This window comes from Protopterus annectens, chromosome 9.part0 (assembly GCF_019279795.1).
Source record: "Protopterus annectens isolate FY-2018-M chromosome 9.part0, PAN1.0, whole genome shotgun sequence".
NCBI classification, from domain to species: Eukaryota; Metazoa; Chordata; order Ceratodontiformes; family Protopteridae; genus Protopterus; species Protopterus annectens.
The window spans coordinates 1,784,185,293-1,784,199,239 of NC_056743.1; the positions used below are offsets into that span (position 1 = coordinate 1,784,185,293).

The 13,947-nt window shown below is 36.9% G+C and overlaps 1 protein-coding gene across 1 annotated transcript; it reads right to left on the reverse strand.

The window, feature by feature from the left end:
• Positions 1-9,427: 9,427 nt before the first annotated feature.
• LOC122810793 (GATA zinc finger domain-containing protein 14-like) lies at positions 9,428-10,006 on the reverse strand. Its single transcript, XM_044082353.1, has one exon. It carries the CDS (start codon positions 10,004-10,006, stop codon positions 9,428-9,430), a length of 579 nt encoding a protein of 192 aa, XP_043938288.1.
• Positions 10,007-13,947: the final 3,941 nt, after the last annotated feature.

Here is a 13,947-nt window from a genome sequence, read left to right on the forward strand (position 1 = left end):
TACAGGGCCATTGTGTAGGATCATGATTTCCTCTTGGGAGTTTATGATGCTACCAAGTGTGATGTCATCTGCAAACTTGATCATTCATACATCCTTAACATTAAGTTTGACTTTCAAGAAGTAAATGCCAAAGAGGAGTGGCCCAAGAACTGAACCCTGGGGTACATTGTTAGTGTCAGGTCTTTTGGAGGAGGTAGAGCCATCCACCTTTATTTTCTGAGTTTTATTTGTGAGCCAGTATGGTATCCAATGAGTTCCATAAGGATTTACATTTAGATAAAGAAGTTTATGTTGAATTCAGAGTTTGTAGGTTACCCACATCCTTCTTTATTAATTCCAGAATGACCCATAGCTTTACAGATGAGGCTGGTCAGGCCTCTAATTACCTGGGTCCATTGAAGCCCCACCTTTGTGCAAGGGAATAATTTTTACTGTCCTCTACTCATCTGGCACAAAGCCTGTTTTGAAGATGATATTGAATGCCCTCTGCAGGGGGTCAGACAAGTCATATTTCAGGCTGACCCAAAGGCAGATTAGTATGTTGTCAGGCTCCAAAGAGGTAGTGTTATTGACCTTAGATGGCACCTTAAGGACTTGTACATGGGAGATTTGGGTGGGGGCTATAAATTCAGATATATAAAATGAGAATACTGGGGGGAGAGGGGATGACATTTGAGCTAAATGTTTCTGATAGTAGACTGGCAATTTCCTCATGGTCTGAGTATGTGATATAATTTACTGTTAGCTCTGCACATGGCTAAGCTTTGTTTCTGAGGTTTCTGACAGAGCTAAAAAAGATTTTGTGGCTATCCATCACCCAGGTGGCTGTTTTTATATCATATCTGGCTTTGGTAGATTTGATCAGGGTACAGACTTTCTTGTTTTGTTTAGCAAGAGTGTTTTTGCCGTCTTGAGAGTTAGCTTCATTTTCATGCACGATTGTTTCTTTTATTATGCAGCCTGTTTATATTAGGGTTCCACCATAGGGGGTTATGTTTAAATTTAACATTAAATTAATTTCTGAGGGGTAAGATGCATCTTTGCAGTTAATTACATGTGCATAGAATTTGACAGTAAATGATTCCGCATAAATACTGGGGTCAAGATAAAAGGGGCTTTTGAATTTCACATAGTAATCAGTAATTTTTAGTAGATTAGCCTTTGCATAAACTCTGAATACTGAGATATTTGAAGTTGCTTCAGGGTTTAGTCTTATGGTGAATGTGACTGGTCTGTGGTCTGATTTGACCAGGGAGAAAGTTACAATTGATGGAGAACAAGCCTGCCCCATACTGGTAAAGGAAGAAATCCATGATTTTGTTGCCCCAAGCTGGGGTGCAGACTAACTGGTCCAGAGATATTTTGCATTGATGAAGTCCAGAAATGTCTGGGTATGCATGATTGTTGGAAGGGTAGCTGAAGTCTCCTAGGAGAATGGTGTTTAGTTTCATACATAGACTGACATTGCCCCAAAAAAAATATTATGGGATGAAGAAGGATTTAGCCAATTACAAAACCCTTGAAGGGAGAGGTGTTGGCCATCTCTGGAAAAGCAGTTAGGGCTATCTACTATCTCTTCCCATCATTATGGAGTCACTTATGACTAAGATATTGGATTGTGCAGGGATATGTCTGATCAGCATTTGAAATGAATCACTGTGACTCCTAAATGCAGGTTTTATTGATGGTGCTGCCCATATTATGCTTTTGTGAAGTTGTTGATTGTAACTGTTTCTTAGGTTACTTTTAGGAGGTCTTTGCAGTTTAGGTAAGGTACTTATAACAGCCACAGCATATGAAAGTCTGTGTGTTTAGTTTGAGCTGTGTCTGATTTGTTTAGTGTGGTATTGTGTGGTATCGACAACATCCCTGTTGTTGTGGCTTCATGTGAGAGCTTAGCCTTTAAAAACATTGTATATCTATGCCTCTCACACACTCCCCCGGATTTACTATTCCTCTGTGCAGGACTAGCTTAGTCCTGCATAGAGACGGCTGTCTAGGAGAAGGAAGGCAGCGTGCCATGCATAATAATGAGGTGTGCTGCCTGAGCTCCTAGGCTTACACAGAGCACGTAAGAGTGCAGGGGGCATGTCTGAGCGCAGAGCTCTCAGAATATACACACCCCAGCAATGAAGAACAGCAGAAAGGGGTAAGAAATGAGCGAGACCGCTCATAGGTGTCCGCATATCCCCACCAACAGTCCCCCTTGTGTACAACAGCAACAGTATACATAAATTAAGTGAACAAACCCTTTATTTTTTTTTTAATCCCGTGAAAGCTAACCGTAGGTGCTCAGGTGTGCCCATCGCTTAGCTATGGTTAATGCAGCTTAAATGGCTGAAGAGGATAACAAGGAAGATCTATGCAAATGAGGAACCAGCAACCCGAGATGTCTACAAATTCCACGGATACTTTATTCACAGTCCTCACTTTAAGTGCGATAGTTAACATACACTTTTCGTTGCGAAAATATCGCTAACTTCTTCAGAAGAAAAACAAACAAGTGTAGTTCATACAAGCTTCTTATATAGTGGCAATCAATTAAAACGTAAATTGTCAATCAATCAATTCATTAACAAATAGTTAAATTAATCCACCTCCCACAGTTATAGAACAAAGTATTAAAACAAACCAAGAACATATGTAATTTACATTCTTTCTGAAAGAATCCATTAAAACAAAAAATGTGTTTGTATATTTAATAGCAGAAACAAAAATGTACCGTAGTATTAAATCAGAACACACAACCTGACTTGGTAAAATGTGTTATTAATCAATAATCTGGTAATAATAAAATATTTAATTTAATCTCGCTTAGGTCCTATTGCCTTTATTTCTATACAGGAACGACACCGACACTTTATATCTAAATGTTGTATTACTAATTCATGTATTAATTTTAAGATCTAAAAATAACCTAAAATTGGGGGTCTTCTTTAAAAATATAAAACCTAACACCATCACTCGAGAATACGTATATGTGTATTCATTCATTCAATTTATTACTCATAAGTTAAATCTAAGTGTAAAAGTGTACTAATAATAAATATAAACTTATAATAAATATTAATTAATTCATTAATATTCAATATTTAAGAACCTAATAAGAATAATGTTTTAAATTAGATTTTAAATTACAAATTTTAAAATACTATTTAATTATAATAGTATATAATGTAGTAAACAAGTCCATAACAATACAACTATAAGTATATAGTTATAAATATATATAAATATAAATACATAAATATATAAAAAAATATAAATATAAATATATAAGTATAAATATATAAATATGAATATATATAAATATGAATCGTTTTAAATTTAAAGCTATTGATCAAGTACCAGAGGACCCTAGAGGAAGCTATGAACCCCTGAAGTTGGAAAGAAAGGAGCTCATATGGCAATTGAATACCAATGCCAATCAGTTTCCAGGGATCAATGAAATGTCTTCCATCAAATGTATTTTAAGGCTTAAAAATTTGGAGAGATAATTGTGAAATATAGGTTTTATACTGATATGGTGGTAATAAGCCCTTTGTAGATATTTATTTTTTATTAATTTTTTTATAGTTATATTCATATTTATATATTTATACTTATATATTTATATTTATATTTATATATTTATGTATTTATATTTATATATATTTATAACTATATACTTACAGTTGTATTGTTATGGACTTGTTTACTACATTATATACTATTATAATTAAATAGTATTTTAAAATTTGTAATTTAAAATCTAATTTAAAACATTATTCTTATTAGGTTCTTAAATATTGAATATTAATGAATTATTTAATATTTATTATAAGTTTATATTTATTATTAGTACACTTTTACACTTAGATTTAACTTATGAGTAATAAATTGAATGAATGAATACACATATACGTATTCTCGAGTGATGGTGTTAGGTTTTATATTTTTAAAGAAGACCCCCAATTTTAGGTTATTTTTAGATCTTAAAATTAATACATGAATTAGTAATACAACATTTAGATATAAAGTGTCGGTGTCATTCCTGTATAGAAGTAAAGGCAATAGGACCTAAGCGAGATTAAATTAAATATTTTATTATTACCAGATTATTGATTAATAACACATTTTACCAAGTCAGGTTGTGTGTTCTGATTTAATACTACGGTACATTTTTGTTTCTGCTATTAAATATACAAACACATTTTTGTTTTAATGGATTCTTTCAGAAAGAATGTAAATTACATATGTTCTTGGTTTGTTTTAATACTTTGTTCTATAACTGTGGGAGGTGGATTAATTTAACTATTTGTTAATGAATTGATTGATTGACAATTTACGTTTTAATTGATTACCACTATATGGTTGGGAGGGTGGCCTAATGGTTAAGGTGTTTGCCTTACAAACACAAGGTGCAGGGTTTGAGTCTCACAAGGAATAATTGGCTAGGCTTAAAATGACCCATAAGGGCAGTTAGCCTAGTACTAATCTATTTCTATTTCTATTTCTATAAGAAGCTTGTATGAACTACACTTGTTTGTTTTTCTTCTGAAGACGTTAGCGATATTTTCGCAACGAAAAGTGTATGTTAACTATCGCACTTAAAGTGAGGACTGTGAATAAAGTATCCGTGGAATTTGTAGACATCTCGGGTTGCTGGTTCGTTTTTTCCTAGTTTGTTTTTTCTGCATTTTCATTCAAAGATCTATGCAAATGAAGCAGCATAGCAATAATGTAGTTGGCAGAGCATTCACCTTACGAGCAGGCATTCCCGGTTCAAGTCCCACTGCAGCAGACTCCATTTTCCATGGCAAAGCACATTATAAGTAATATTTATGTTGCATAATCCACTAAATAACATATTTTTATAAACTGGAGTACTGCAGTAAATGCACATGTGAGGTGTCAGTGTCATAATGAATAAGGCACTAGTAAGCAGGTTTAAGCACAAATAAGCAGTAGTAAGCATATTTATACACTAGTAAGTGGGCTTAAGCCCGTTTGAGCAGTGGTAAGCAATGCCTACTCTGGTTAAGCAGTTCTAAAGCTAAGTCTCTGTAAGCAGATGTAACGGCAGGTTAGCATTGCTTAACGTCACGCAAACCCGTGCAAACCCACTTACAAATGGTCAAAAGTGCCTTAATCACTCTGTATCGAATGGCCCTTGTTCTGCTCACCAACAAAATAAACAGCCATGCAGGTCTCCATCCCAGGATCCTATGCACCATAGTCACAGTAGTTAACCACCAAGCCATCAAAGAAGTACAGAAGAATGAGACATCAGCAAACAAGTCTTCACCATAGTAAAACCAAACTGAACCTGTGAAAGGAATCAGTATACAGTCATATGTTCCATAACCCACTACATAACATAAATATGTGAAATGGAGTACAGCAGTAAGCCCAGAAGTGAGGTGTAATTGTAATAGAGTGTTGAAGTCCCCAATAAAACACAAGGACCTCATAGAGTGTTCATACACATTAATCATGGATACCAGGCAGATATATAAGATGAAATGAATAAGAAATCAATGCCAAAAAGGAAATATAATGCAAAGTCTAATGTAAGCAATGCTAAGCATTGCACAGGTCACCATAGGAGGTGTAAGCAATGTGGAGACCAGCTAACTCATTGTGCCCAGTGGTATACCCCTTTAAACAATGCCAGCCTTAGGTAAGCAGGTTTGCTCATAGCTTAGTCTTTTCAAAACTGGCCAGTCACAGAAATGTGTGGGAAATCGGCCCTATTTAAACCCAATAGATAGGAATACATCTCATAACTGGTTGTAGCTTCCCCTTGCAGGCACTATGGCAGTACGATGAGAAGGTGTGCACTTCTGGGTGCAGCGCTGGTGCATCCAGGAGTCCAAGGTCATGGCAGGACTCCTAGTTAAAGACCATAATCAGAGACTGCTGCAGGGCCAGTACCAGGGCTCCCAATATAAGGCAGAGGCCTGGGACCATCTTGCTCGTGACCTCACCAATGCCACTGGCATACCCCGAACTGATGAGCAGGTCAGGCACCACTATGCCGACCTGAAGCAGCGTAAGAAGGACCTCTTGGAGGAGTGGCTCCAAGAGGCTAGAGTGGCAGGGGATGTTCCAGTCGTGTGTAAGTATCACACCAGTATGTGTGTAATAATTGCCAGCTCAGGTATATCATGGATAGGTATGGCTAAATATTCCTCTTATGTCCCGCACAGCTGCAGTGGAGTGGGTTGCAAACCAGGAGGCCCACATCAGTCACCTGGCGAGGTTGTGATGCGAGACAGGTCAGTAATACTCATGCATTTACTGCCATAGGAAATAAAACTAAAAGTAGTAGTAAATTAATTGCCTGTATAAAACCTATATTGTTCAAGGCAAGTACTGCATACACCAGAGAATATGGCAGGAAGAGTCTCATATTGTTTGTATGTCAATAAAAGTGTAATAGCCTGACAAAACAGGTCTAACTGCTGGACTGCATGTGTATATTCTGGTATCATATGGTAATGTAGATTTGCAATCATGTAATAGTACTGTTGTATTAAGCACTGTTACCCACACTGTGCACCATAAATTGAATGTGTAGGAATGCCTGTATATTTTGACAAAAAGGCTCCGTGGAAGAAAATCAAACACCTTGAAAATTTATTGGCTTAATTAAACGCTTTTCGTCACCTTCAATAAGGCAACTTCCTCAGATTACATTCTTAAAAAACGAGGCCAAATAAATAGTGTAACAACAAATCACATGATCATGCCTGAAAGATGCATTGATATGCGGAAAAGTAGTACTTTTGTTGAAACTTTTTAAAATCTGCGTTTTAAGTTGCTGCTTGTAATCAACATATACAGCACCACTGTTAGCATAAATAACATCACTTCCAGCCATAATCAACATACATAAAATAAAAAATCAACAAATATAAAACTATGTACAGTTATACCATCTTTATAACCATAATAAAATTAATAAGGAAATATTTATGTGTAACTAATTGTTCACTCTCTCTCTAAACTTCTAAGTTTTAAAAAAACATGTTATGTTACAGTGATCATTTAACACAAGTTCAACAAAGACATAACTGATTGTTCATTATCTCTCTAAACTTCTAAGTTTTAAAAGACATGTTATGTTACAATGGTCATTTAACCCAGGTTCAACAAAGGCGTTTAATCTAATTTGCCATAACAGTTCACATTCTTCAAGTAGTAGGTTTGAAGGGCCACCTTGAATGTTGTGTTGAATTTGGTCTATTGCTTTAAAAGTAAATCTATGTCCTAAATGTACCATAATATGCCTAGCAAGTGCATTGTCACTTTTACTTGTGCTTATAGCATAAGTGTGTTCATAGATTCTATCTCTAAGTCTACGCTCCATTTTTCCAATGTAAAAAGCTTTACATGAGGAACACGAAGCAGCGTAGACAACTATTTTTGAATTGCAGTTCAAATTATATTTTATTTGGTATTTCCTTTCGTTAATGATAAATGTACTGTAGTGATGAGTTTACACATGCTGCAACACCCACAGGTAGACATACCTATAAGTTTATGAACACTCCTATGATTTGATGATTCTAGTATACATTTCAAGCGCATTCCTCTCCTAAAAATGATTCTAGAAACCTCATTAAGTTTTTCTAATAAGGTTTTGTCCTGTTTAATAAGTTCCCAGTTTTTGTGTAATATAGATCTAATAAGCATACTATCTGTACTAAATGTAGTGATAAAGCTGTATTCAAAACCATTAACTGTTTTTTCACTTATTATCCCATTACTGTCCTGGTTATCCATATTACCCCTGGGGTCTATAGGTCCAATTTCGTGTGTGTCTAAGCATTCACTTCTACTTAGGATGGGTGTAATAGACCTGTTGGACCTTTTCAAATGTACTTCATTAATTATTGTTTCAATTAATGACCAAGGGTACCCTCTTTGTTGGAACATTCTCCCAAGTAAATCGCATTCATCAAAAATGTCGTTATCACAGGACACCATCCTGGTGGATCTAATCATTTGACCTTTAATGATAGACCACTTTTGTGGTAAAGGATGTGAGCTTGAAAAATGCAAAAATGCATTGCAATACATGTCCTTCCTGTTAATCTTTGAGGTATACCTGTTGTTGACCTCATCTTTAACTAAACAAACATCCAAATATTCAATAATGGACACTTGAAAATTAAATGTAAATTTAAGAAAACTAGTTGTACTGTTGAAGTACTCAAGTAAATTAATCGCTAAGTTTGTTACCTCTGAGTACAATAAAAATATTGTCAAGAAAACATGTATAGTACATAATATTAGACATATAAGTAGCATTGTTAAAGATATAATTTTTCTCCCAATATGCCATAACAATATTGGCAAAACTTGCACCGCAGGGTGAGCCCATGGCTACACCCTGCTTTTGCAGGTAAAGGTCATTTTGGAAAGAGAAATAGTTGTTGGTAAGAATAATGTCTAACAATACTTCCACTAAATAAATTTCTTGACTAGAAGCATTTTTACTGTGAAGAAATAAACTGGCTCATTCCATACCTTCTAAGTGTGGAATTGACGTATAAAGTTCTTTCACGTCTATAGTCAAAAGGTTGTTATGTTTGTCAAACTGCAGGTCATTGATGTTATGTAAGAATGCCCAAGAATCTTTACAAACTTGGGTTTCAGTTGACAAATACTTTTTTAGTATACTGTCCACCACTTTGGCACACGGGTATGTAATAGAGCCACGACCATCAATCAATAGTCTAAAGGGTGGGTTGTTCAGATCTTTGTGAATTTTTGGAATTGCGAATAAGATAGGAATTTTAGGCCATATTGTATTCATGTAGTTATATTGGTTGATGTCAGTTTTGGCTTCTATAAATAAGTCATTGATGTAACCATTTATTCGTTTGTAGGCAACATTGACTTCATTAATTGAAGCTTTACTGTAAGAATCACTGTCCAATAAAGCCTGTACTCTAGCAACATAATCTATTGAATCAAACAAAGCTAACCCACCACCCTTGTCAGGTTTGATAGCTCTCACATGTAAAGATTTAAACATGTTTACTGCTGAAACTTCTTCGCGTGTAGTATTTTCTACTCACAGATTTTTGTTAAATAAACTTTTATAGTTGTTTGAAAAATGTCTCAAGTCTAATTCAGTCATAATTTCAAACGTGTTTAACGTAGGGTGAAGTGGGGGATTGTAAGCACTAGATACTCGAAAAGAAGAGTTTGTTTCTCCAAAATTACCAAACGACTTTCAAATTAAGCCTTCTTACAAACAGCTTAAGGTCTTTCACTGTTCAAACAATGTCAAATTGACGACTGGGAACAAATGTGTTCCCTTTTGCTAGTAATTCAACTAGAATTGGATCGATTTCAATAGATGAATAATTGAAAATATGAAAGTCACCAGCCTTGTTTTTCACAATAGCAACCCGATGTTGCAAATCATGTGTTATCTCCTGCGCTTGTTGTTCCCATGTTGTTTGTTTTTTTGAGTATAGTTGTTGAATTTCTTTGGGCTAGCACCAGGGTGAACATCTTTGCGAAAATTTAAGTTGTTCGAGTTATTAGAGTTGTTATTGGAAAAACTTGTTCCTTGTTGGTTATTATTCCCTTCTTTATTGTTAGAACGAAGACGCTCGCTTTGTCTAACTTGATTTTGTTCAGGGCTAGGAAGAAACTCACCACCCATATTAGTAGGGTTCAGAATGTTAGTGTCATTTCTTCCCTTGCTAGAGTCATTTCTTGTAGTGTTCCCAGCATCAATGCTTGAAATCACTAAACCAGCTTGAGCCATAGACGGTTTTGGATATGCTAGACCATTTTCATAAGCTGCACGGTCCCTATTCATTTTTTTAATTTTGTTAAATTTTAGCCTGTCTAGGAGCTGGTCGATGCTGACAAAGCATCTCTCATATTCATATTTGTACCTACAAAAGTCAACATGAGAAGTGATAGAAGAATTTAACTCAGAAACTTCTTTTGATAGTTGCAATATCTGCACGTTGTAGTGTTTAAGCATTAAATTCATTAAGGCAAACCCCTGTTGGTCAAATAATGAGTTTAATTCAAGGTGGAACAAGGAATCGGCTACAAGGCCGGTGGGGTATAAATGATGTCACAAACCTTTTGAGACAATGTGTTCCTTTATACAGTCATGAAAATAGTTTTGAGCTGTAGCTTCTTTAATTTAACTAGTTTTATGTCTAGAAGTTTCAACTGCTCAGTTATAAAAGCAAAACCAACCTGTTGGTTATTAGCATTGTCAGTCGGTTGCCCCTCAATGTTGTCATGGTTAAAGCAAAATTTCCGCATGTCATTAATCCACTCCTGGAACTGTGGGGTACCAATGAGCTCCGCAAAGCCATTCTGTCTTCCGTCTACATCACCAATAGGGTTGTCACGCCTTACAGGTGGTCTGTTCAGCAGTTCTATAACCCTACTTGAATCTCTAAAATTGTTAACCGGATGATTGTCCAAATCTCCGGTTGTTGGTTGGATACTGTCATTGCCCGTTAATGCATTACCATTTCCGGCTTGTTGTTGACCCGGTGGAATCGATGGATAGCTGCTATTGACAGTGCATGAAGTAACTGGCCTCGACTGTTGTGAGTCCAAATGCACAAATAGATCATTTACACGTTGAGGCAAGGCATTAATAAGAGCCGTTAGGTTTAAAAGTTCAGTTTGTGTTTGAGTCGGGTTAAACAGTACAGGACTGTTAGAACCACTAGCATTTCCAGAAGTCATGAACGACAAACCAAAAAACTACTTGAAACAAATTTAAACACTGCAATACTTTGACAAAAAGGCTCCGTGGAAGAAAATCAAACACCTTGAAAATTTACTGGTTTAATTAAGCGCTTTTCGTCACCTTCAATAAGGCAACTTCCTCAGATTACATTCTTAAAAAACAAGGCCAAATAAATAGTGTAACAACAAATCACATGATCATGCCTGAAAGATGCATTGATATGCGGAAAAGTAGTACTTTTGTTGAAACTTTTTAAAATCTGCGTTTTAAGTTGCTGCTTGTAATCAACATATACAGCACCACTGTTAGCATAAATAACATTACTTCCAGTCATAATCAACATACATAAAATAAAAAATCAACAAATATAAAACTATGTACACTTATACCATCTTTATAACCATAATAAAATTAATAAGGAAAATATTTATGTGTAACTAATTGTTCACTCTCTCTCTAAACTTCTAAGTTTTAAAAAAACATGTTATGTTACAGTGATCATTTAACACAAGTTCAACAAAGACGTAACTGATTGTTCATTATCTCTCTAAACTTCTAAGTTTTAAAAGACATGTTATGTTACAATGGTCATTTAACCCAGGTTCAACAAAGGCGTTCAATCTAATTTGCCATGACAGTTCACATTCTTCAAGTAGTAGGTTTGAAGGGCCACCTCGAATGTTGTGTTGAATTTGGTCTATTGCTTTAAAAGTAAATCTATGTCCTAAATGTACCATACTATGCCTAGCAAGTGCATTGTCACTTTTACTTGTGCTTATAGCATAAGTGTGTTCAAGATATGACAGGTGTAATGCCCAGAGGCCATTTACTACAACTGAGAGACACATAGACAGTAAACAGGGAAAATGCAGACAACAAAACATGAATAGCACATGCAACTGAGATGTAAGCTGTTGTTTTTTAGCACACACAGCCACGGTTCGAATCCTGCCAGTGGTAGTAGTCTGCATACAGAATCATACCCCACAACTGTACAGATATGTCCAGAATGTCTAATAAAGTGGCACAAATCTGTTGCCTATCAACCTGTCCCCCTGGGAAATCAGTGGGATGATCCTAGATGTATAGGCAGCAAACAGGATATACAACTGATTGACACACATCTATGAGAACAAAGCTAGCACACTAGCAATTCCCCAATACCTTATGTGACTAGGAAGCCGCATATGTCCCATTTACACCCCAACTTGTCAAGCTGTGGTCAGAGTGTGTACAGTAACAGAGTGAGATGTATGTGCATAATAGTAATGTGGAATCTGGTACTGTGTGCGGGAACATTCAGGTGGTGCTAATAAACATTCCTCCCACAGGTCTGTCAGATACCAACACTGTGCCCAGAAATACAAGAATGATACCCAGTACTGGTACTGTTCACACTGGTATTGTATGGCATTGCGACTGATGAAGTTGCTCTGAATAATGAGGTGTTACACATCACTATCGCCCACACTGTCCTACAACATATAACTGTCTAGGAAATCTGTATAAGAGTGTTGTAATACAAGGTCAGAATGCAAACGCACAGGGGATTAATAAGACAGAAAGCAGATAGGAAATATACAGCAATATCTATATAGCAGACACAACTGTGATGGACAGTGTTTAAGTTGTAGCAGACACAGCTAGGGTCTGAATCCTGGGAGTGGAAATAGGCTGCATACAGAATCATACCCCACAACTGTACAGATGAGGCCAGAATGTCCAGTATATGGAGCCATATCTGCTGCCTGTCCCCCTGTCCCCCTGGTAAGTCTGTGGTATGATCCCAGATGTTTAGCCAGCAAACAGGGAATACAAGTGATTGTCAAACATCTATGCGAACACACCTGTCACTGTAGCATCCCCCCAAACCCATTAGGAGAGTAATATGTCAAGTATGTCCTATCTACACTCTCATGTTGTTAAGCTGTGACCACAGTGTGTACAATAACAAAGTGAGATGTATGTGCATAATACTAATGTGCAATCCGGAATGCTGTGTGGCAAAAGTGAGGTAGTGCTAACAAACATTGCTCCCACAGGTAAGTCGGATACGAACAATGTGCTGAGAAATACAGACCATTATAACCTGTACTGGTACTGTTCACTCTGGTATTGTAGGGAATTGTGAGTTTTGCACTTTCTCTGAATAATAAAGTATCACTGGTCACTGTCACCCACACTGTGCTACATAATATAACTGTGTAGGAAAGCATGTATATGTATGTGTCAGGTCACAAAAGGTGGAAGAGGGCAATATTCTAGATATGTCCCGGCACACCAGCATGTGGTCAAGACATGGCCAGAGTCTGTGCAGAAAGAGCTGGATAGCTATGTGCACAACATCAACTTGGAATCTGGGAATATGTGTAGAAAGAGTTAGTGTTAACAAACATTCCTTCCACAGGTATACCAGGTAAGAGGTGTGCACTGCAGGTAAAACCGGTTCATGTGTAACGATGATGACAGCCTCATCACTGTCCAAACTAAGGCTATAGGGTAGTTTGGTAAGACTTGTAAGGTACAGATAACAACACTGACTAGGAAAGTAATGTGGACTGCAGGAATATACTAGTTGTTAATTTGCATATTTCTCTCCCCGCCACCATATCTCTAACAATAATCAACATACCCACCCCAACTGATATGTAATGACACCTATGTTCTGATAATGTCCAATTGTTTGATAAATATTTTAATGATTCCCGTGCATGTGCTATATTGAATTATTCCAACATTGGTGGCATGGTGCCATCAATGTACCTGCATGCTGTTCTTATTACCACTGTGGTCCCATATATGCATGTGTTCTGTTTGCTATGCAACTGTTCCGTATCTGGTGTCTGGGTTAATGGGAATATCTATGCATGCTGTTATACCTAACCCTGGGATGTGTTGACTATTACTAACCCACATATGATGATGAAATCTAAACACTATAGCATGCTTGGGAAGGCCGGTCCTAGCGGACCCACCTGTCCCACCTCAGCTGGCCATTGCACCGGGCACCAGCATGTCTTGGGCCTAACCTGGGACCTCCCTGTCTGTTGGTCCTGCACCACCTTTGGGTGGAACCACCTCAGGGGATGCGGCTCGTCACCCCTGGGAGTGGGCATGGACAGGCACCTGTCATCCATCGCCAGGTTATAGTTGTGGTGCGTAGAGAGATCAACCAGCAGTTTGGTGAGCTTCTATGCCAGCTCGAGGGTCGTGTGTTG

What these genes read in the sequence shown, in the direction of transcription:
- LOC122810793 (XM_044082353.1), bottom strand. Translation starts at nt 10,006, where the DNA reads ATGAATTTAATGCTTAAACACTACAACGTGCAGATATTGCAACTATCA.